This window comes from Pempheris klunzingeri, chromosome 12 (genome assembly GCF_042242105.1).
Source record: "Pempheris klunzingeri isolate RE-2024b chromosome 12, fPemKlu1.hap1, whole genome shotgun sequence".
NCBI classification, from domain to species: domain Eukaryota; kingdom Metazoa; phylum Chordata; class Actinopteri; order Acropomatiformes; family Pempheridae; genus Pempheris; species Pempheris klunzingeri.
The window spans coordinates 16,225,884-16,244,420 of record NC_092023.1 but is presented as its reverse complement, the minus strand read 5'-3'; the positions used below and the strand labels follow the sequence as shown (position 1 = coordinate 16,244,420).

General features: G+C 41.1%; 2 protein-coding genes across 2 annotated transcripts in view; one reads left to right on the top strand and one right to left on the bottom strand.

Moving 5' to 3' along the window:
• Positions 1-241: 241 nt before the first annotated feature.
• LOC139211309 (high-affinity choline transporter 1-like) lies at positions 242-7,423 on the bottom strand. The gene is made up of 8 exons (XM_070841600.1): positions 7,240-7,423; positions 5,968-6,084; positions 4,176-4,331; positions 3,817-3,965; positions 3,568-3,711; positions 3,191-3,344; positions 1,114-1,331; positions 242-802 (listed from the first exon to the last, which is right to left on the bottom strand). The coding sequence occupies exons 1-8, from the start codon at positions 7,421-7,423 to the stop codon at positions 242-244; spliced, it is 1,683 nt and encodes a 560-aa protein (XP_070697701.1).
• Positions 7,424-9,696: 2,273 nt separating this feature from the next.
• The window catches only part of LOC139210875 (kinesin-like protein KIF20B), a 52,799-nt gene continuing 43,958 nt past the window's right edge, over positions 9,697-18,537 (top strand). Inside the window, exons 1-16 of the mRNA XM_070841066.1 lie at positions 9,697-9,765; positions 10,291-10,390; positions 11,332-11,421; positions 11,781-11,903; positions 12,107-12,245; positions 12,800-12,984; positions 13,407-13,458; positions 13,758-13,964; positions 14,325-14,436; positions 15,511-15,582; positions 15,761-15,907; positions 16,465-16,627; positions 16,946-17,095; positions 17,194-17,306; positions 17,954-18,094; positions 18,186-18,306. Of these exons, the coding sequence (XP_070697167.1) occupies positions 10,292-10,390; positions 11,332-11,421; positions 11,781-11,903; positions 12,107-12,245; positions 12,800-12,984; positions 13,407-13,458; positions 13,758-13,964; positions 14,325-14,436; positions 15,511-15,582; positions 15,761-15,907; positions 16,465-16,627; positions 16,946-17,095; positions 17,194-17,306; positions 17,954-18,094; positions 18,186-18,306 (1,914 nt within the window). The 5' untranslated portion in view covers positions 9,697-9,765; position 10,291. The remainder of the gene's footprint in view (positions 9,766-10,290; positions 10,391-11,331; positions 11,422-11,780; positions 11,904-12,106; positions 12,246-12,799; positions 12,985-13,406; positions 13,459-13,757; positions 13,965-14,324; positions 14,437-15,510; positions 15,583-15,760; positions 15,908-16,464; positions 16,628-16,945; positions 17,096-17,193; positions 17,307-17,953; positions 18,095-18,185; positions 18,307-18,537) is intronic.

Here is an 18,537-nt window from a genome sequence, read left to right as displayed (position 1 = left end):
TTTTACAGTGCATATGACAATAAACATCTTGAATCTTGAATCAATAAGCCACAATAAGTCCTTTTAGGCATATGTGCTGGGTGAACAAATTTCATTGGATTTGAATGGGCATCATCTTGGAACATAGCATCCACTTTCCATAAAACATTTATGTTTTGGATGCAGAAACCCACAGAGTGATGTACTTTTTACTAGTATTTACTAGTCTAAATTATTCTAAATTATTGCACACACAGGGACACTAACAGCTTGTGCTAATCATCGGCTCTAATGCCTCGGTATGAGAGTTGGTTCTATTCAATTTCTCCCTCTCACTGTGCTCCGAGGTATCACCTATTGGTGTCAATGGTTGTGGTGACTTCTGGGCTTTCACTTTGAACACATCCCACTTCTCAGGAAGCAGGTTTTTGTTGAAGAGCACAGAAACCAGGAAGGAGAACAGCAAGATGGCAGCAATGGCAGACAGCATGGAGATGGTCTTAACTGGAGCATACTGGACATAAACGCCGTCCTCCAGAGTGCATCCTGGGAAGTGGAGGATTGGTGCAAATCCTAATATTTGATCTCCACTCAGCAGTCTTAACACCAATCCCACCAGCAGGCCCATAACAGCCCCGTAACCGTTGGAGATGTTGAAGAAGAGGACACAGACGAGTTGAGGAAAGATTATGATGTAGGCCACTTCAGCAGCAAGAAACCAAAACAACAGGATGCTGTTTTTCAGACTGGTGAGTGATGTACCAACCACACCCGCAACCACCACCGCAGCACGGATTACCCACTGGATCTCTCTGTCTGATGCCTGAAGAAGAAAATAGATGGGAAGAAGAACAGGTAAACAGCAAATGAGAGAGACTTTCAAACATCTTTCATTGATTTATGTTATTCACTCTTCTTGTTTGTTTTCCATCATGCCACATTTATATTCTCCTGCATCCTCTCTTTCATAATAAACTTCACACCTTCAAAATAGGGAACAATAGTTACGTCAGCTTTGTGTTGTTGTGATGTAACAAATTGAAATATAGAGAGATGGATGGATAGATAGATAGATAGATAGATAGATAGATAGATAGATAGATAGATAGATCGATAGATGGATTGTTTTTTCACCAGAGGCCTCAAGATTTTCTTGTATATGTTGGAGCTGAAGACAGAGGCTGCAGACAGCAAAGCAGAGTCAACCGATGACATCACGGCAGCAGCCACACATCCAATACCGATAATGGAGATGAAGGACGGGGTGAGGTGCTGCAGGGCGATGGGCAGAACTAGAGCCCCTTCCCCTCGTTCATATGGAGATGGAGAACCATAGGAGGTCAGGTTCCAGTCTGAGGCAAGGAAACAAAAGAATGAAGAGAAATGGTCACATTATCTGTTTGGGCAATTGTAAGAGGAACCTACTGAAGGCACAGGCACTACTGTAGACCCCTTAACATTTGGATGGAGTCTTGCACCATGTCCTAACTGCATTCAATGTGAGCAAGTGTCAACGACAAAAACACTCCAATTGCCTTCTTTTCTACTGGAATGTCCTGACTGTTTAACAAGAATGTTTAGGACCCAACCCCTACACTTCGCAAGCATGTGCATGCAGTCCAGAATGACTGGTTTCTTTGTGTTTGGAAGATGCCCCAGGACTCCAGCTGGTGAATTCAGATCGGCGAGCTGGTGAGCAGAGCGAGGAAGGAGAACTCACTCTCATAGAGGACAGTTCAGTGAGAGCTGACAGTACTATGAGAACTGCTGTAGGAGCACAGCTCAGTGAAGCAGCAGGTGTGGAACCAGGTGAGCACTGGGCAAGACAGACAAACCGAGAGGGAGTAGGTAGAGGCAGAGTCGGAGCCGGGTGGAGGATCAGAAAACCAGTCTGGGTAATCGAAGCAGCTGAAAGCCAGGGAGCCACAAGTAGACAGGATCCAGAAAGAGTCAGAGACAAGGCGGGTTGTTCAGAGACAGGCTGGGTCGGCAACAGGCGATCAGTTCAGAACTGAGTGCTGGAGAGTCTTACATCGAGGCTAGTACCCATTAGAAACGTCCATGTCGACCTCCTCCTCCTCTTCAGGAGGTGTCTCATCCTCGTCCGGGGAAGATTCCACGTCATCATGAGTGTGGTCGTAGAGCTCAGGGGAATAGGAGGGTGATTCCTCACAGGCCGTGCCTCTTGATACTGTGGAAGGAGTGGACGGTTTGTCTGGATGGCGCCAATTAAACTCCCTGATGAGCGAGGCATCCAGGATGTGTCGTGCATGAACCCAGGACCTCTCTTCAGGACCACACCCCTCCCAATCCACCAAGTATTGGAGGATAGTGTAAGCAGAGCTCTCATGGACTGGCTTGACCTTGGCGACAAGGAAGGTGGGATCAACCCGATATAGATATATATATATATCCCTATAGACCGGGGTAACTTGAGCCTAACTGCCGCAGGATTGATGACTTTAAAGATCTTGAATGGACCGATGAATCAGGGAGCCACCCTCTTGGACTCTACCTGTAAAGTTAGGACCTGGGTCGACAGCCACAGCCTCTGATCAACATGTTAGGTCTTTGCCTTGGAGCAATGACAGTTAGCTGTCTTGGCATAGCAGTCAGAGAAGTAAAGAAGGCGGCTCAGGATCTATCCTGGACACACCCGTACTTACCATTAATATCATTTTTGTTTTTCATCATTTTTATTTTGTCTCGTGTGTCTCAAATTCATCTTCATGCAGATGCTACTATTGCATATTGAGTAGCTTATTGCAACGCTTTAGCCTGAAATTACAACCTTTAAAGCAACATGCTTTTTTAATATGGAGAGGATCACAGAACACAAATATCTTTGCATCTGGCTGATTGGTTGAACCTGTTTTACTCTGTTGTTGACTATAGAGTATATTTGTGTATGTGCCATTAGCTCCGCTGTCACTATTCTGCTTTTACATTTCAGGAGATGTTAACAACATTTAGCACTTCATTTTATTATATCCCCTTGATTTCAAAACCCACTGTTTGTCATGTAAATCTGCTGAGCAAGTTACACAAAGTCAAGATGTGGGTGTTTCTTAGTTTCTGTCACTATAGTCTTCGGTGTTTGCAGGTCTTGTTCTTTTATGAACACTGGTGTATAAAATACCTGAGATCATTTCTTCTGTGTAAAGTCCTGACATTGTTTAGGTCACAAAAAAGAGGAAGACAACATCATTACCTGTGGAAGCAGCAGCTGCCCCAATCAGTATAGAAGGTATCCCAAATACAGGAAACAGGGCGGCAGCAGCAATGCAAGTGCACTTGGCTGTGGCTAGGGTAGAAATTGACATGGTCCTCTGGTGAATGCACTGATATCCCAGACTCCCCAGTGCCTTAAAAGTAAAACGGTTAATTAGTTAATTTAATCCCTAGTGTGGCATTCTGCAAAACTTCTGCCTACAATTAGCACTAAAACATCCATTTAGACAAAAGGAATAGTCCTTAAACTAGTTAGAAGGTAGGTAGGTAGATAGATAGATAGATAGATAGATAGATAGATAGATAGATAGATAGATAGATAGATAGATAGATAGATGTTTGTTTTTTCTTCCTTACAAAGAATAAGAAATCGTCAATCATTATCCAGGTCCTTTTTAGCTCCAGTTTACCAATCCAGGGAGCATGTAAGGTGTTGTTCAACAGCGTCTGGCTAATGTCCAACGAATAAGGGTTCATCAAAACAAAGGGAGCACAGATGCACTGCAGAGAAAAATGTTATAAATGTGTCATGAAGGTTTTGATGCTTTGTGTAAGAGTGTTTGACAATTTGACATTGTTTCAAAACTAAAAGTACAGCAAACTCACCAAGCTGACAAATACAAGGACAAGCTGTACAATATCTGTGTAGGCCACAGAGTAGAGACCTCCCAGCAGTGTGTAGGTAATAGCAACAGCAGCAGAGATCCAGATGCACACAGTGTAGGACAATTCCAGGATCAAACTCATGATTCCTCCTGTCAAACACATTGAATCAGAAAAATTTTATCACCAGTGTCTGTATGAATATTATCAGTTCATATTCGTTGTAGTAAATCATATCTCCTCGGCGTAGATAGGGATTTAAGTCCATGTATACATTCATTTTACTTAACAAATGAAGCAATTGTAAACACACTGTTGCAAATATATGGAAATGCATATATGTGAGAATGTATATACCATACCTAAACCAATTAGTGTTGTGGGCACCCAGACCACATCAATAATTAGTGAAGCCAGGCACAGTCCTGCTGTTAGTGCTTTTCCATACTTCATATGGAAAGGGTCCAGCATCGTCATGCAGTGTCTGTCTCTCAGTGGCTTGGCAAACACCAAGCCAGCTTGATTTAAAAGAGGACAGGGCTCATCACATTTAGGAAAAAAGTAAGTAAGGGTGAAAAGAACAAAACAATAAAAAGACAAATATATGTGTAAGGTGAAAAGATTGCAACGAACATCCCACAAAATCTGCACATTCTACCACATCCTGAGGCTCTGCAAGTAATCTGTAAATTCTGCAAGCTTAAGTGGTATAACAAAGTATCATTAAATCTGCAAATTAATGATAAGATTTTTATAGGTTTTAAGTGAATTTTTACTAAATTTTTAAAACTATCTCTTATTAAAAAACACTTATTTTTGTTACAGTGATTATGTTATGTCTCCTCGTGTCTGTTAAGTTGGTTTTGTTCACTCGTGTTTTGTCTCGTCTCTCACTTCTTGTTTTATTTTGAAAACTAAACTCTCCTCTCGTTTCAGGTTGTTGACTTCCTGCCCTTGTGTGTTTTCCCACCTTGGTGATTGTTTACCCCGCCCTGATTGTCTCCACCTGTTCCCCATTACCTCATGTATAAATAGTCTGCGTCTCCCTTTGTCCTGTGCTAGATTGTCTTGTCGTGGTCCATCTACCAAAGGAAAGTATTGCTACACTTTGCCTTGTATTCAGAAAGTATTGTGAAATCTTGTGTATCATTAAAACCTGTGTTAAACTGACTAAAAGCGTCCTGGTGTCCTGCATTTGAGTCCTCCATGTTCTTGAGCCACTGGTCTTAATAGATTATTCTTAGTGCTCAGATCTATTCTCCTTATTACTCTTCCATATGTTTTCCCACAACAGTACTCCTGTACACACTGTTGGCGGCACATACATGAAAAAATACATCAAATTGTGCAGCCCAGTCGGACGCAGGTTACTATTAGATGTGTCAGAAACCAACGGCTTTCGAGCACATCTGAAAAGGATGCGCACAATTTTCACCTTGGTACGTGGTCAGTCAGAATGAGAGTTACATGACCGTAGAGTGAAGGGCTATAGCTCCTACAGTGTTCTCTCTGCATACATCATTTTATCATGAAACTGTAGGAAAGCTTGTTTTATGTCCTGCAATGTAAATTTGGAATCAATCAGGCCTATACTTTTGACACAGGGAGCATAGACAGTAAGCGGAAAGCCAGAAACTGCTCCATAGACTCTAATATTAGCTGACATGAGAAAAGCTCTCAATTTTCCTTCTCTCCTTACATTTATAACGTGCTGTTGTGGTCATGTTTTTAATCCCACAAACATAAAATCTACATCAGATCAAATGTATCCACATACATTTCTTATTTTATTTTTCTCCTGCTTTACTGTTTACAGTTTCCCTTTCACTGACATGCACATTTGAAGAGTTATCATTGAAAAAGCATTTTTACTGATTTTTTCCAGTTGCAATTTGATTTGATAGCATAATTGCTGATGCTGACTAATATAACCACATTATAAGTTACTCTCAAAATTATTGATTTTATGTAACTAAAAACGCTCATAATCAATCTCCATACCACAGCATGACTCTGAAGTTAGTTAGTAACAGGTATATAGTACTTGCAATCTAACATGCATTCATTCCTGTTTTGTGAGATGGTCAGGCTACATTTGTTTTGTTGCACATGCAGACAAGCAGTATCCTGTCAGATGTAAATTAAAAATCTTACCAATCATAAACGTTGAGCTGTATGCCATTAACATCAAGATTGCCCATGTTAGTCCCATAGAGGGCGTGTACACCATCTCAGCTGTGCCAACAATGAAGCCTCCTCCTACCCACGTAGCTACAGGATGGATTAACACACAGCAAGTGATTTAGTGGACAAACAGCAGATATTTGAATAGAGGAAAAAAGGTAGGGTGACAATTCATCATCATCACTCAACTTTCAGTGGGATTTTCTCATGAGGATATGATCATATTATCAACCATATTATCGGTTTGGGAAAATTCTGTTGTCTAAATTAATGATTCCAAGAAAACGAGAGAACTTACAAATTGATCATTGCAGGTTTTGCTTCACACATTTGAAGAGATCTGTCTGATGTAATACCCAACGACGGGGGAAGGTTAATTGTTTAAGTTAAAAAGACAGCGGGGGACCCCTCTGTCAAGAGGGATGCCGCCCTTCGCTGCAGCAGTCCACGACTATGACCATCCGTTCACAGTCAGTGAATGTAGCACACGCTGTGGATGCTGAATGGCCTCTGTTAAGTCATAAGCCAACATCCCTTAAGCCAGTCTTCTCCTCCTCAACACTGATTGCCAGTGACTCAATAACAAGTGGTTTGTGTTTTCTTTTTGTTTTTAAAATGAGGTTACACATTTTTTCCCTGGTGCCACAACCCCGTCAACCCAAAAACACCTGCAAGATTTACTGCCATCACCATACATCCACATTGGAACAAATGACCCAGCTGAACAAATCTGATTTTAACCATCTTTTTTTTTTTGTGGAAAGTCTGTTTTTATTTCAGATTCCATCCCATTTTAACCAACCATACCAACCGACTGCTAGTTAAGTTATCAAAATTAGATTTTGACACAGGGACATGCAAGACAGGGCATAACGGTTAATAAGGCTGGAGCTTTGTGGAAGCCCTAAAAAGCTATTATGAAAAAAAATCTAATCTGGTGATCCATACAATCATTTCGCCATTAAAGATTTGGCAGTAATTAACACATCAATAACCATGTTGTAAAATTACAACAAAAATTTGGCTTTTTATTCCGGACAATGGGTGTAACAGTCGATGTAACAGACAGGAATGCTGCTGTCTCCACTAGACTCTGATTACCAGTCATCTTTAGGGTTTATTACTGGTAAACGCTACAAAACTCACCACTGAATCCTTTACGTTCTGTTGGCCTGCTATGACTGAGACACAATAATAGCACAGCTGACTACGAGCTGTCGTAGTCAGCTGTGCTCTCCTCACCTGTCATTGTGAAGATCCCCACCACCAAGTTAATGTCCCGGTTTCCCAGCAGGGCCATGTCCATCTCAGTGGCTGCACTTTTCTTCTGCTGCCTTTTGGACTTGAAAGAAGCCCAGATGCCGGTCCCAAGAACCAGCAGGTAGAAAAGCACCATCACTATCACTCCTGGGACGTTGACAGCCATGATAAAAGTTCACTGGCTTCCCCTCCAGACGATGTCTGACTGAGTAACTGAATGGCTGACTATAATAAGGATGACATACCAGAAGAACAGGAAAAACAAATCTTACACAAGGATACATTGATGCTTTCTGGTGAAAATACCTTGTTCAAGCACCTTTGGCATCTTGCCAACACTGGTTCATGACTGGTTCGTTTTTACTTTTTTCCTCATTGGAATGACCAATTGAACTTACATAAAATGACGAGACATTTGTTGAGCTCCCTTAGGGACTTTTACTATATTCGAACAATGAATAATCTTTGACCTAATCCTTGTGCACCTTTTCAGTCTATTTTAAGTTTTAAGGTTCCATTCCGTTTACTAATGGGAATGGGAATTGCTGGTATCTTACTGGTTTTAAAAGACGGTATCACATCACTCAGATCCTGGCCGCTCTCCATTGGCTACATGTTCAATTTAGATTTTAAAGGTCCCATATCATACAAAATGCACTGTTTAATGTCATTTGTGCGTGTCCCTGGTGTGCCTAGAGACCATCAAACTCTGAAAAAAAGACCACCCTCTCTCATTTATTCCTGCTCTATCTTACAGTAAATGTTTGTGAAAATATGCTGTTTAGATTTGCTTCCCATTATGATGTCATAACACCCGCTGCCAGTAACACACAGATGTTGAGGGCGAAAGCAAAGCAGCACATTGTTCTGTTCTAAAACAGACATTGCAGAAAGAGGCTGAAAACAGCTGCACCGGCCATGTCTGGTATGAGAGTGTGAGTGTGTGTGTTTCTTTTTTTTTACAAATAAAAGTATAAACTTTTAAATTAGAAAAATATGGGACCTTTAAGATTTTACTGATCACTTTTAAAGCACATGTGGATCTGTGGATCTGTGGAAAGGTGACAGGGCTTGTGCCATCAGAGCCCTTCAGACCCATCTTTTTATTGTTTCTATTCTTTTATTTGTATCTATTCATAATTACGTTTTTAATGTCCTTTACTCCTCTGCCATTGGTGTGTTTTTCCTCCTGCCTTCTCCCTACTATTCTTAGCACCCAGTATCTGGTTCCTTCAGATCATCTGTAAAATATGAATATCTTGTGTTCATGGTGATCAAGTATATAGTGAAGTGCCAGTAGTGCCAGTTGATGTTTCTCTTTTAATTTTTACTGTAGACTTGTATCTATGCATGGCATAATGCTGATGATGGAACAATAGGGCTTTGTTTTAGATAATATCATCCTGCTTTTAGCGCCTTAACATTCTCCATCCATCTTTCCACAAATTGAAAAATCCATATACTCCCAACACTCCTGTGTAATGGCCTTTGTAGGGTGTGATCTACTAAGTATTCAACTTAAAATAACCCGATATGCCATCATATGCTTGACCCTCCTAACACGCAGAGGCATTTCCCCCACTTTAACTTGCACTGCATCACAACAAATTCCAAGCCTGTTCAACATCAAGCTTTTAAAGTTGATTTCTGCTGCAGATGTTTTAACAATCATGATGTCCAGTTGCTCCTCTCTTGCCCTGACTGACATCACAGTGTATTATTGATGTTTTTGTGTTTGTTTTTTAATTTGTCAGTGTGCTGCCTTATCACAGAACTCCAAGAAATATAACCACTTTAACCTATTAAAGAGCATATCTGTAGAACTTCATTGGTACTGATTTATGGCGAACTTGTGATTTTTCAATTGACAATTTAAATCCTCATTTATTTGTTTACTCTTTTACTTTTACCAAATGCAGCTTGCATTTTGTTTCGTAAACTGTCCAGATTTTGACTGCTGATCCGGATCTGTTCCAAACTACATGAATCAAGTAAAGAAACTGGAAAGTAAGGGAAGCATTTTGGAGGGGTGTGCATGAAGTACAATATTAGCATAATAAAGAAGCTGAGGCTTACACAAGGGGTTTCTTGCATTCTTATGGTATGCTGCCATGACACTGACCTAAAACTTGCCATACTGCCTACCCTGGGCTAAATTTGTTCTACCATAACTCGTTCGCCCTAAAAAAAAAAAAGTCATACCTCGGCGGGTCCCTGTTCTTGCTTGATTTAAAATAATCGGTTTGTTTCAAACGAACTACACCAGTTACCTTAAACACACCATTGTCGTTGATCCTCTGTATGGGATACTCTAATTTCCAACGACAAAATGACCCATGAATGCAGCACAAGAATAACGCATGCGCGATTTCTGCTTGAATCCGATTGGTCCGTTTCAAACTCAGACCGCGGCTGTATTGTTGGGTTTTGTAGTTAGCGCAATATTATTTGACTCACACAAGAAAATCTGTCCGTCCCAGAGCCTAATGCCCCGAATATAACTGCCAGGTAAGTCTTTCTGCTGTGGAACGACCCTTTTGCAGTGTCGCCGTTGCAGTCTTTACAGAAGCGTGAAGGGACAATAGTTAAACTATTGTTAGTTGACAGGTGCGGCTGCTAGTTAGCTGGACATCACCAGTTAACCAGTAGCTCGTTAGCTAGCTGGACCGAGAAACGTTGAGCGACAGAATCGCAATTTGAAACGTTCAAACGGCTTTAAGCTAAGGAGCATTTAGCCTTAGCTCAGGAGTGAAGTTAGTTTATTCTTAAAGTTAATGCTAACATTAGAGCAATTTCTGTTGAACAGCTGCAGTATTTAAACCAACTGTTGGTAAAGAAAAAATTCAAGAGCTGCCTGGTGAATAACCTGTGCGGTGAGTTTATAAATGTGTAAAGCTAGAACAACACAAAGTGGCAGCTTTTTGAAGGGTGTGGCGTTACCTAAGCTAGTGTCCATAGGAAGCTAACGCCACACCTGCCGCAGCATGTTAGCTAGAAGGTTTTGGTTGAGTCTGTTGTCCTTGTCTGTGGCAGGATGATGAACTCGTGCCTGAACAACAAGGCTGATAGACGGGAACAGGTCGACGATGTGAAGCTCGATTCGTCGGAGCTCAACACCATCCCAGACTCACAGGTACACCTGGTCAGTTCACAATGATACCATCAGTACTTTAGCATACAGCACGGGTGTTTTACAGCAACATGTACCACCTGTCTCATCGAAATATGACGCACCTCCAGTAACTAAAACTAGTGAAAAGCCAATTTCCTCTCAAAGACTTCTGTGTCAGCACAGGGGGTTTGTTGACATGCTGCTCTCAGTCCTGCTGAGCACACCTTTGTGTCAAAGGATTCACAGCGTTCACAGTTTTACAAGTCTGCCTTAAAACGATCGTCAGGTTCCCATGTACATATCAGAACAGGTTTTCCTTGCTAAAAATGTCTCTCTTTTTTTTTAATGTGTTTCCAGTGGATGTGAAGAGGGACAAAAGCACACTCCTCACTCTCTGGAAAAAGACGTTCCAAAGTGATTTCTGTGACTATGTGACTATGATGCAGCGTCAGTCTTAGTTAAACAAATCAAGTGAATGTATTTTTTTTTTTTTTTTTTTTTTTAGTACAAAATGCCCTCCTCATGTGGCCACAGACACAGAACACAGTTCAGATACTGAACAATATATTTGATTGTCAAGTTAAGGCGGCTGTGGCCTAAAGCTTTTTCCTCCACGTGCTGGTTGTAAGACAGCGAAAGCAAGTCCAGCACTTGGATAGAAACTCAGGCCACATCCATACTAACATTAGACATTTTCACAATGCTGCTTTTGTGAAATACGGGACTTATCATTTTCAAAAAGTTTGCATTTCACATCCCACTTAATTTTTTAATGTGTTAGTGAGATGGCACACTTTTTAAAATGTGTGTTTATCCCATCTGTTCTGAACAGATTTTTGCTTGTTATGTTGTCCTCTAGACATGAACTTTCTTCCCGGTCTTCATCAGATGTGAGCCAAAAGTGTAGTAGTTTCTCCCTTTTTCTTTTGCTGAATTTAATGAAGCCCTGATGTGTTGTGCAGCATCCCAGCATCGAGGAGAAGGAACACCTTCAGGTCTACCTCCGCATCCGCCCCTTCACCTCAGCAGAGAGCGATAATGGAGAGTCGCAGGTAGAAAAACAAAAACACTTCATACGCAGGGAGTTGATCAGAAATGAAATACCAGTGTCCTTGGTAGCTGCTGAGTTTTCTGGTTTTCATAGCTGTAATTTAAATTAAAAAAATTTAATAAATGGAATTTATTCAGTTAGTACTGATTTACTGAAGCCCCTCCCAAGAACAGGCGTGGGATTTTTTTTGTAAATTTTCTTGCCATCACAAGTCAAATATCACTGAATTTTCCCGTTAACTAGTTGATGCTGCTGCAGATAGGTCAAATAGATGTAAACGAAAACAGAATAATTCTGAAAGGCTGAGAAATAATTTTTTCCTTGTCCATCTCCCTCTCTTTTTTCTTTTGTTTTTAATAGGACTGTGTTACCATCGAGCCCCCTGACACAGTTCTGCTGAAGCCTCCCAGTTTGTCCGTCTCAGCGAGGCTCAGCACTGACAAATCCCTTCCACAGACGGGGCAGCGCTTCCAGTTCTCTCAGGTGGGTGTTTCCTGGCAGATAGGAAAGCCAAAAAAAAAAGCCAAATTCATCCAGCCACAGAAATCTTTATAAGATTTAACTATTGCTATTTGCTTATAATTTTAGTAAGGAATTCAATTTGAATATTGTCTATGATCCATTTGGGTCTCTACTCATTTTTATTTCTACTCACTGATTACCTTGTCTTCCTCTTGGTTCAATAGACGTTTGGTCCTGAGACAACGCAGAGAGATCTTTTCCAAGGCACAGTAAAGGATTTGGTGAAAGATGTTCTCGAGGGGGGAAACTCTCTGGTCTTCACTTATGGAGTCACCAACGCTGGGAAGACCTTCACGTTCTTGGGTTCGTTCCACTCTCTCATACATTTAAACAGCTACTGCTACTTGAATTACATGACTGCAACATTAAATTAAACAATAAAAGGTTACTAATAGGAACAAGGCAGGAACAGTTTTTGACTGTGTCTGTGCTGTTTTTTTGTTTTAACTTTGTATCAAAAGCTTATAGGAAGTTACGGCCAGTCCAAGCATGGACATTAGGAGAATAAATAAATTATGATTGACGTATTAGACTGAAGGGTGTTTTGTATAGAGTACACGTCTACACAATTCGACCCCAGTTAGCAGCCAGTAGTGTTGACAGACTTGCATGTAGTGATTTTTTTCTTTTTGTGCAACTGTAGACCTGAAGTTAAAAAAACTAAAGTACATGTCTTACAATGAAACCCTACAAGCTGTTGTCTGCCACTGCATTATCATTCCTCTGATAACAATGCATGCGCACACCCTTGTCAGAGGAAGAAATTGCCTTATTGTGTTTCAGATATATTTCTGTCTTGAGATTTTGATGATGATATTTGAATGAAATAATCTGAAAGTACGCTCTTGTCACCTCAGGTCCAGATGCTGACGCCGGTATCCTGCCCAGGTCTCTCGACGTCATCTTCAGCAGTATCGATGAACGGGTTTTCACGGGGATGAGCATCAAACCTCACCGCTGCCGAGAGTTCACGAGGCTCAGCAGGGAGCATCAGGCCGAGGAGGCGGTGCTCAAGAGGAACCTCTTCAGACAACTCAAAGAGGTAACCGAAGCTGCTGCAGAGGTTCAGACAAGCATGGCTGCAAAATAACTGGTAGCATGTTGGCACAGCAGCAGCTCCAGTCCAGCTGCGTTGATCCAAATAGTTTATGTCTATTCTGTCAGATTCACATGAAAGCAGAGCAGAAATACTGTTTGATAGTCACTGTGAAATATTTTCGAAGATTCTTCATCTTCATCAGAACACTGTAAGAGATCATTTAGCCACCTACACTTTTGATGTTTATTTTTAGTAAGTGTTTTTAGTCTTGTTTGATGATTTTTAGTAATTACTCTTGCAAAGCACATTGACATTTCTCTGAAAAAGTGCGATATAGATAAACTTGTATGTAATTAACTTGTTAAAGAAGATGAGTGTCTTTGATGCATTTTTACCACTTTTGTCTTTACCCTTTGCCCTTTTAGAATGAGAAGAGCAATGTCAGCCTGTTGAACTCGACCAGTACTCTCCTTGAAGGCAAGGTTTTGTCTTTTAATCTATAATCTGTTCATTAGTTATTGGTTGTTTTTCTGCCATTGTCTGACAATGATGCCACTTGTCCACTGTGTTACTAATTCTGATTGATGGCACCGCTGGCCCTTTCATATCTCTGAAATGTACTGTTTAACCCTGGGGCGGGAATGCTTTATTAAAATTCTCATCCAGCGTTCAAGTAATTTTGCTCCACGTAAAAGAGAAGTGGGACTATTACTGCATGTATTCTATCGTGCGTGTCGCTCCGGGGCAATGATTTTCAATGCTTGTCTGTGTTGCAGGCTCCTCCATGCTGGGGATGACTGCTGCAGCAGAGGACAAAATCAGCCTGGAGGTGGAAACGCACACCAAGTTCTCTGTTTGGGTTTCTTTCTGTGAAATCTACAATGAGAACATTCATGACCTCCTGGAGGTGGTTCCCAGCGGGGCCACGAGGAGGACCGCACTACGCCTGTCACAGGACGTCAAGGGGAATGCCTATGTCAAAGGTTTGAAGGGTTTGGTCGGGGCACGTACCACAAGACTTGACACAAGTCTGAAGTTCTTTTTATATTAGAATGATCGCAAATATCAGCACTATGTCAAGGTAAAAATGTGTAAAAAAATCAGTAGGGGGTACTGCAATGAGTTTCCATCAAGCTTAATTGCAGTTTTTCCCCATTGGTATGCAAACTTCATTATTTAAAAAGAAAAAAAAAGAAAAGAAAAGTTCAGTATACTGTCGCTCCAAAATGTTGTAGTAACAGTCAGAAACTTTACAGGAACTCCTCCTACTGTGTCATCATGTAAAGAAACAAAAAAGGACCACTTCTCATCAGTATCCTGTTTTTGTGCCTTTTTGTATTTAGATCTGCGTTGGGTCCAGGTAAACAGTGCCGAAGAGGCTTACAAGGTGATGAAGCTGGGCAAGAAGAATCAGAGCTTCTCCTCCACACGGCTCAACCAGCTCTCCAGCAGGAGGTGGGAACGACCGCCAGCAGCATTTACACATTTAGCTTAAAGCTTTTCCAAAAGCAAATGAACACTCGGTGCGGAGGTCAAATAAGCATTAATTCCTCCATCACCAACTTGACCTGCAACTGCTGGGTTGTTATGTGGAGCACAAATGATAATGATGATATACAAATGATATTTTACCTTGATAATACGCTTCTTGCATGGGCGTCATACAGGAATGTATATTCTTATCCCAAACCTTGTGAGGTTAAGTGTTTCAAGTCAGATTCAACAAACTCTCCACTTGCTTATTTTAACCTAATGAATACCACCTGTTCATGCAATTGTTAAACTTGATCATTGGTATATTCAACACCCGAAAAGTTCTACATATGATTAGTCTTTATGCTCTATTTGTGGGCAAACTCTATCTGCAATGAATGAGACGCGTGTCATGGAGAGAAAGAGAAACTATTCCATCACATTTCAGTGTCAAATGTACATCACACTGTTGTGGTTAGCAGAATATTAATTGTACAAAGTATTGTTCTCTTTTTATTTGCGTTGGTGAGGCCAGTAACATATTTACTACAAATTCTAAAAGACAAAGGCAGCTTTTCTATTCATGACTCGTCCAACAGATCTGGACCACTCAATCTTATTTCAATCTCACCTAAGAGAGAATTTCATCAAATCATTTGTGTATGCCATTTAAGAGCAAATCTGTTTGTACGAGTGGTTCTTGCTTGACGCCCAATATTGCTGTGAACTTGGGAATGACTTATTACCTCTCCAGTTGTGTCTCTCCACTTTGTCTGTCTGTCTGTCCCTTCCCCTCTGTGTGTGTGTATATATAATCTTAACTCACTTATTCTGCCACATTTCGGGGCACTTGCTCAGTTGCAGTTGTAAAAGAAACAACTTTCTCATAAAAAGTTGAGCTGAATGAATCAGAGCTGTCCACTAAACTAAACTCTGTTGTATGCATTCTGTTTCTCCAATGTTTTTGCGCTTTATTTATTCTGGTCATTTTTCCACTTACGAGTCTGTTTGTTTCATCTCAATACAAAGTTAAATGCCTTTTCTTTCTGTTTGCAGTCACAGTATTTTCTCCATTAGGATATTGAGAATTGAGGATAGTGGAACGCCAAGGGTCCACACAGTCAGCGAGTGAGTGAAACTTTACCTTAAACTTTTTTTTCTAGATTTAAATGGTATGTACAAACATGCTTTTAGGTGTGTGAATGTATGGTGGTTAAACGAGGCAGGCATTGAAAAAGTGTGCATGAAGATTTGGTCATGAATATAGAGCATCTGTACAGCCACATAAATGTGTGTTTGTCATCAGGCTGTCTCTGTGTGACCTGGCTGGGTCGGAGCGATGCGCCAAGACCCAGAATAAAGGAGAGCGTCTGAAAGAAGCTGGAAATATCAACACCTCACTGCTCATCCTGGGAAAATGCATAAATGCATTACGGCACAATCAGCAGGCCAAGTGAGATCTGCATTTCATTCTTGCTCTGTCCTCAGTTGATTTTGAATCAAAAGACTTAATGTAATGCTAAGGGGTCACTCATAGTGCTGAAATTGCAGAGAATTAATACCTAACTCTTTAGAGCTTTTTATCCTCCTGTTAGGACACTGTTTTGGTTTAGTGTGTGTTGCATCATGACTCTCTTCTACCTCCACAGACAGCTGTTTTCAGCAATAAAAAGATAAACCCACTGTACACAACCTATTTAGCACCAAACAGCACTAGCCAGTAGCTGGGGCCAAATGTTGAAATCTAGCAGCCACATATTTTTCTCAGGAGTTGGTGGAGACCAAACCAGAGCCAGAATTAGTGAATATTGGACTTGCATTCATTAAGTGGAGACTGGAGACTAATCCAACTTCAGTAAGATGATAAACTCGCCTAGTGTTTGCTGGATGACTAAATGGGATGTGTTGTCAACACGTTTGCAGTTGCAACTTAATAAGAGTTTAGCAGCATGAAGAGTTAAGAATGCACATTTATCAGTGCCAACTTTGTTTGTCTGCTCTCTCCGTCAGGCTGCTCCAGCATGTTCCCTTCAGGGAGAGCAAGCTGACCCACTACCTGCAGGGCTTTTTCTGTGGCCGTGGTAAAGCCTGTATGATCGTCAACATCAACCAGTGTGCCTCCATGTACGATGAGACTCTCAACGTCCTCAAATTCTCCGCTGTGGCACAGAAGGTGCATACACAATTTAATTTTCTCTCTTATTGTGCTTTGCTCTCCGAGCTGCCGTTCAATCAGAAAGTGTTCCCTTTCTTTTCATTCCGCTGCAACACACACATACACAGCTGGAAATTGCATCCAGAGTTCTGTGCAATAATACCATATACATTTGTCCATACATCATTGTGATATATGAATAGCCAACCTGCCACACCCACATCAAATTTAGGAAGTGATCACATTTTTGAAATGCTCACACCTAAAAAATCCCGACAGTGCAGTACAAATGGTTTTGTTATTAATATGGCTCTTTTTGTCTCTGTCTGCTTCCAGGTTGTGGTTCTGTCCACCAAGCTCCTTCCCATCATGCCTCAGATTTCCGCCAGTGACATATCCTACGTCAACAAGGCTGAGAAGAAGGTTCTTCGGGGCAGCAGGAGGAGCTCCTTGATTGGCTGGGAAAGTAGCCTGGAGGACGTACAGGTGGGGTGGAGACGGTTCTTGCTCTCCTTTATAACAGTTTGAATTTTACTTGACGTTTACTTGAATTATCACTGGATGAATGAAAATGTTTTATGCAGGAGGATGAGGATGATGAGTATGAAGAGGAAAACAGCTTGATGGAGGACACAATAGATCAGACCTGCAACGAAGAAGACTGCAATGAAAGGACGCACCAGGTCAGTGCCTCACCATTTTTCATTTGTGAGGTGCCTTTAACAGCGTTCCTTAACATGTCATTGAAGGAGATTAGACGATATTAAACCAGAACAGAGAGCAAGATCACAGGGGGAACATCAGCGAAGTAAGAATAAATTTAGGGAAAGTAAAGTAATGGACGGTATTGACGGCCCTTAAGAGCCGTAAATTAACCCGGGGTAATTCAATGATTCTTTCTTCAGGACATTTGGAGAAGCCATACTGTTTTTACTAAACTTAATGCTCCTTATTTTATGCTCTCTTCACCCATTACTTAGATTAGAAAGCAGGTCTAGAAGTAGGAAAGATGTAAAATTTTAAAAGAATAAGGACTCTTATTTTCTACACAAGCAATTTTTACTGATTCATAAAGTTGTCTATTTTCTGGGCAGTGAGCCCATGTCTTGATCTTGCTGCTCATTGCAGGATGATGAGTCAGACAGTGATGAATTTCATGTTTAATTTTATAGCAGCGGTTTAAGTTTCTGCTGGTGCCGCTTTTTCCCTGTTCATATGTGGATTGATTTAACCATCTTCCTTTTTAATAAACTGGACATGTACTGAATATATTCGACAGTATCACTGAAAGAACATAACTCATTGCATTTTAAAGTCTTCATTGTTGTGCATATTGTGTCTCACTCCTCAGGTGGTGCTGTTGAAGCAGCTGCAGGTACAGCTGAAGAGGGAGCGAGCTGAGAACCTGCTCATGGAGGCTCGAGTCAGAGAGGAAATCAGCAGAGAGTTCTCAGAGCTCTTCTCTGAGATGCAGAATGACTACAAGTGAGATGTTATTTTACTCATATGTGTCCAGAAAAGCTTCAGATCTGATACTGAAGTCATACAAATATGTGTGTGTGTCTGTTTGGTTCAGTGACCGCTTGGCGCGGGAGAGAGAAATCTTGGAGGAGCGAGCAGAAAGGAGGCTGGAGATCTTCAAAAACCTCATTGACAAAATGGCCACTGCTGGAGCCAATCAAGACGCCCAGACCATGGTAACACAGCCTCTTCTCCTCCACGTGTTGATTGTTTTGTTTACGGAATGTCAGCTTAAGTGTCATGAATGCTAAAACAGATTTTTGATAGCAAATGTGTAATGATTAAAACAGTTATCGCATGTGGTGATCACATCTTAGTGACAAGATTCTTGTGCTGCACTCACATTTCACACACTCAGTTTTCAGGAACAGATTTGTCTTAATTATTGAGTTTGACTTCTCTTTGAC

Bases quoted from the DNA above. Each gene is read 5' to 3' on its own strand.
- LOC139211309 (XM_070841600.1), bottom strand. From the start codon at position 7,423: ATGGCTGTCAACGTCCCAGGAGTGATAGTGATGGTGCTTTTCTACCTG. The intron at 3,345-3,567 runs GTAAGGAAGAAA...TTTACTTTTAAG, and splicing joins TTGACGATTTCTTATTCTTT to GCACTGGGGAGTCTGGGATA. The intron at 803-1,113 runs GTGAAAAAACAA...TTTCTTCTTCAG, and splicing joins AGAAAATCTTGAGGCCTCTG to GCATCAGACAGAGAGATCCA.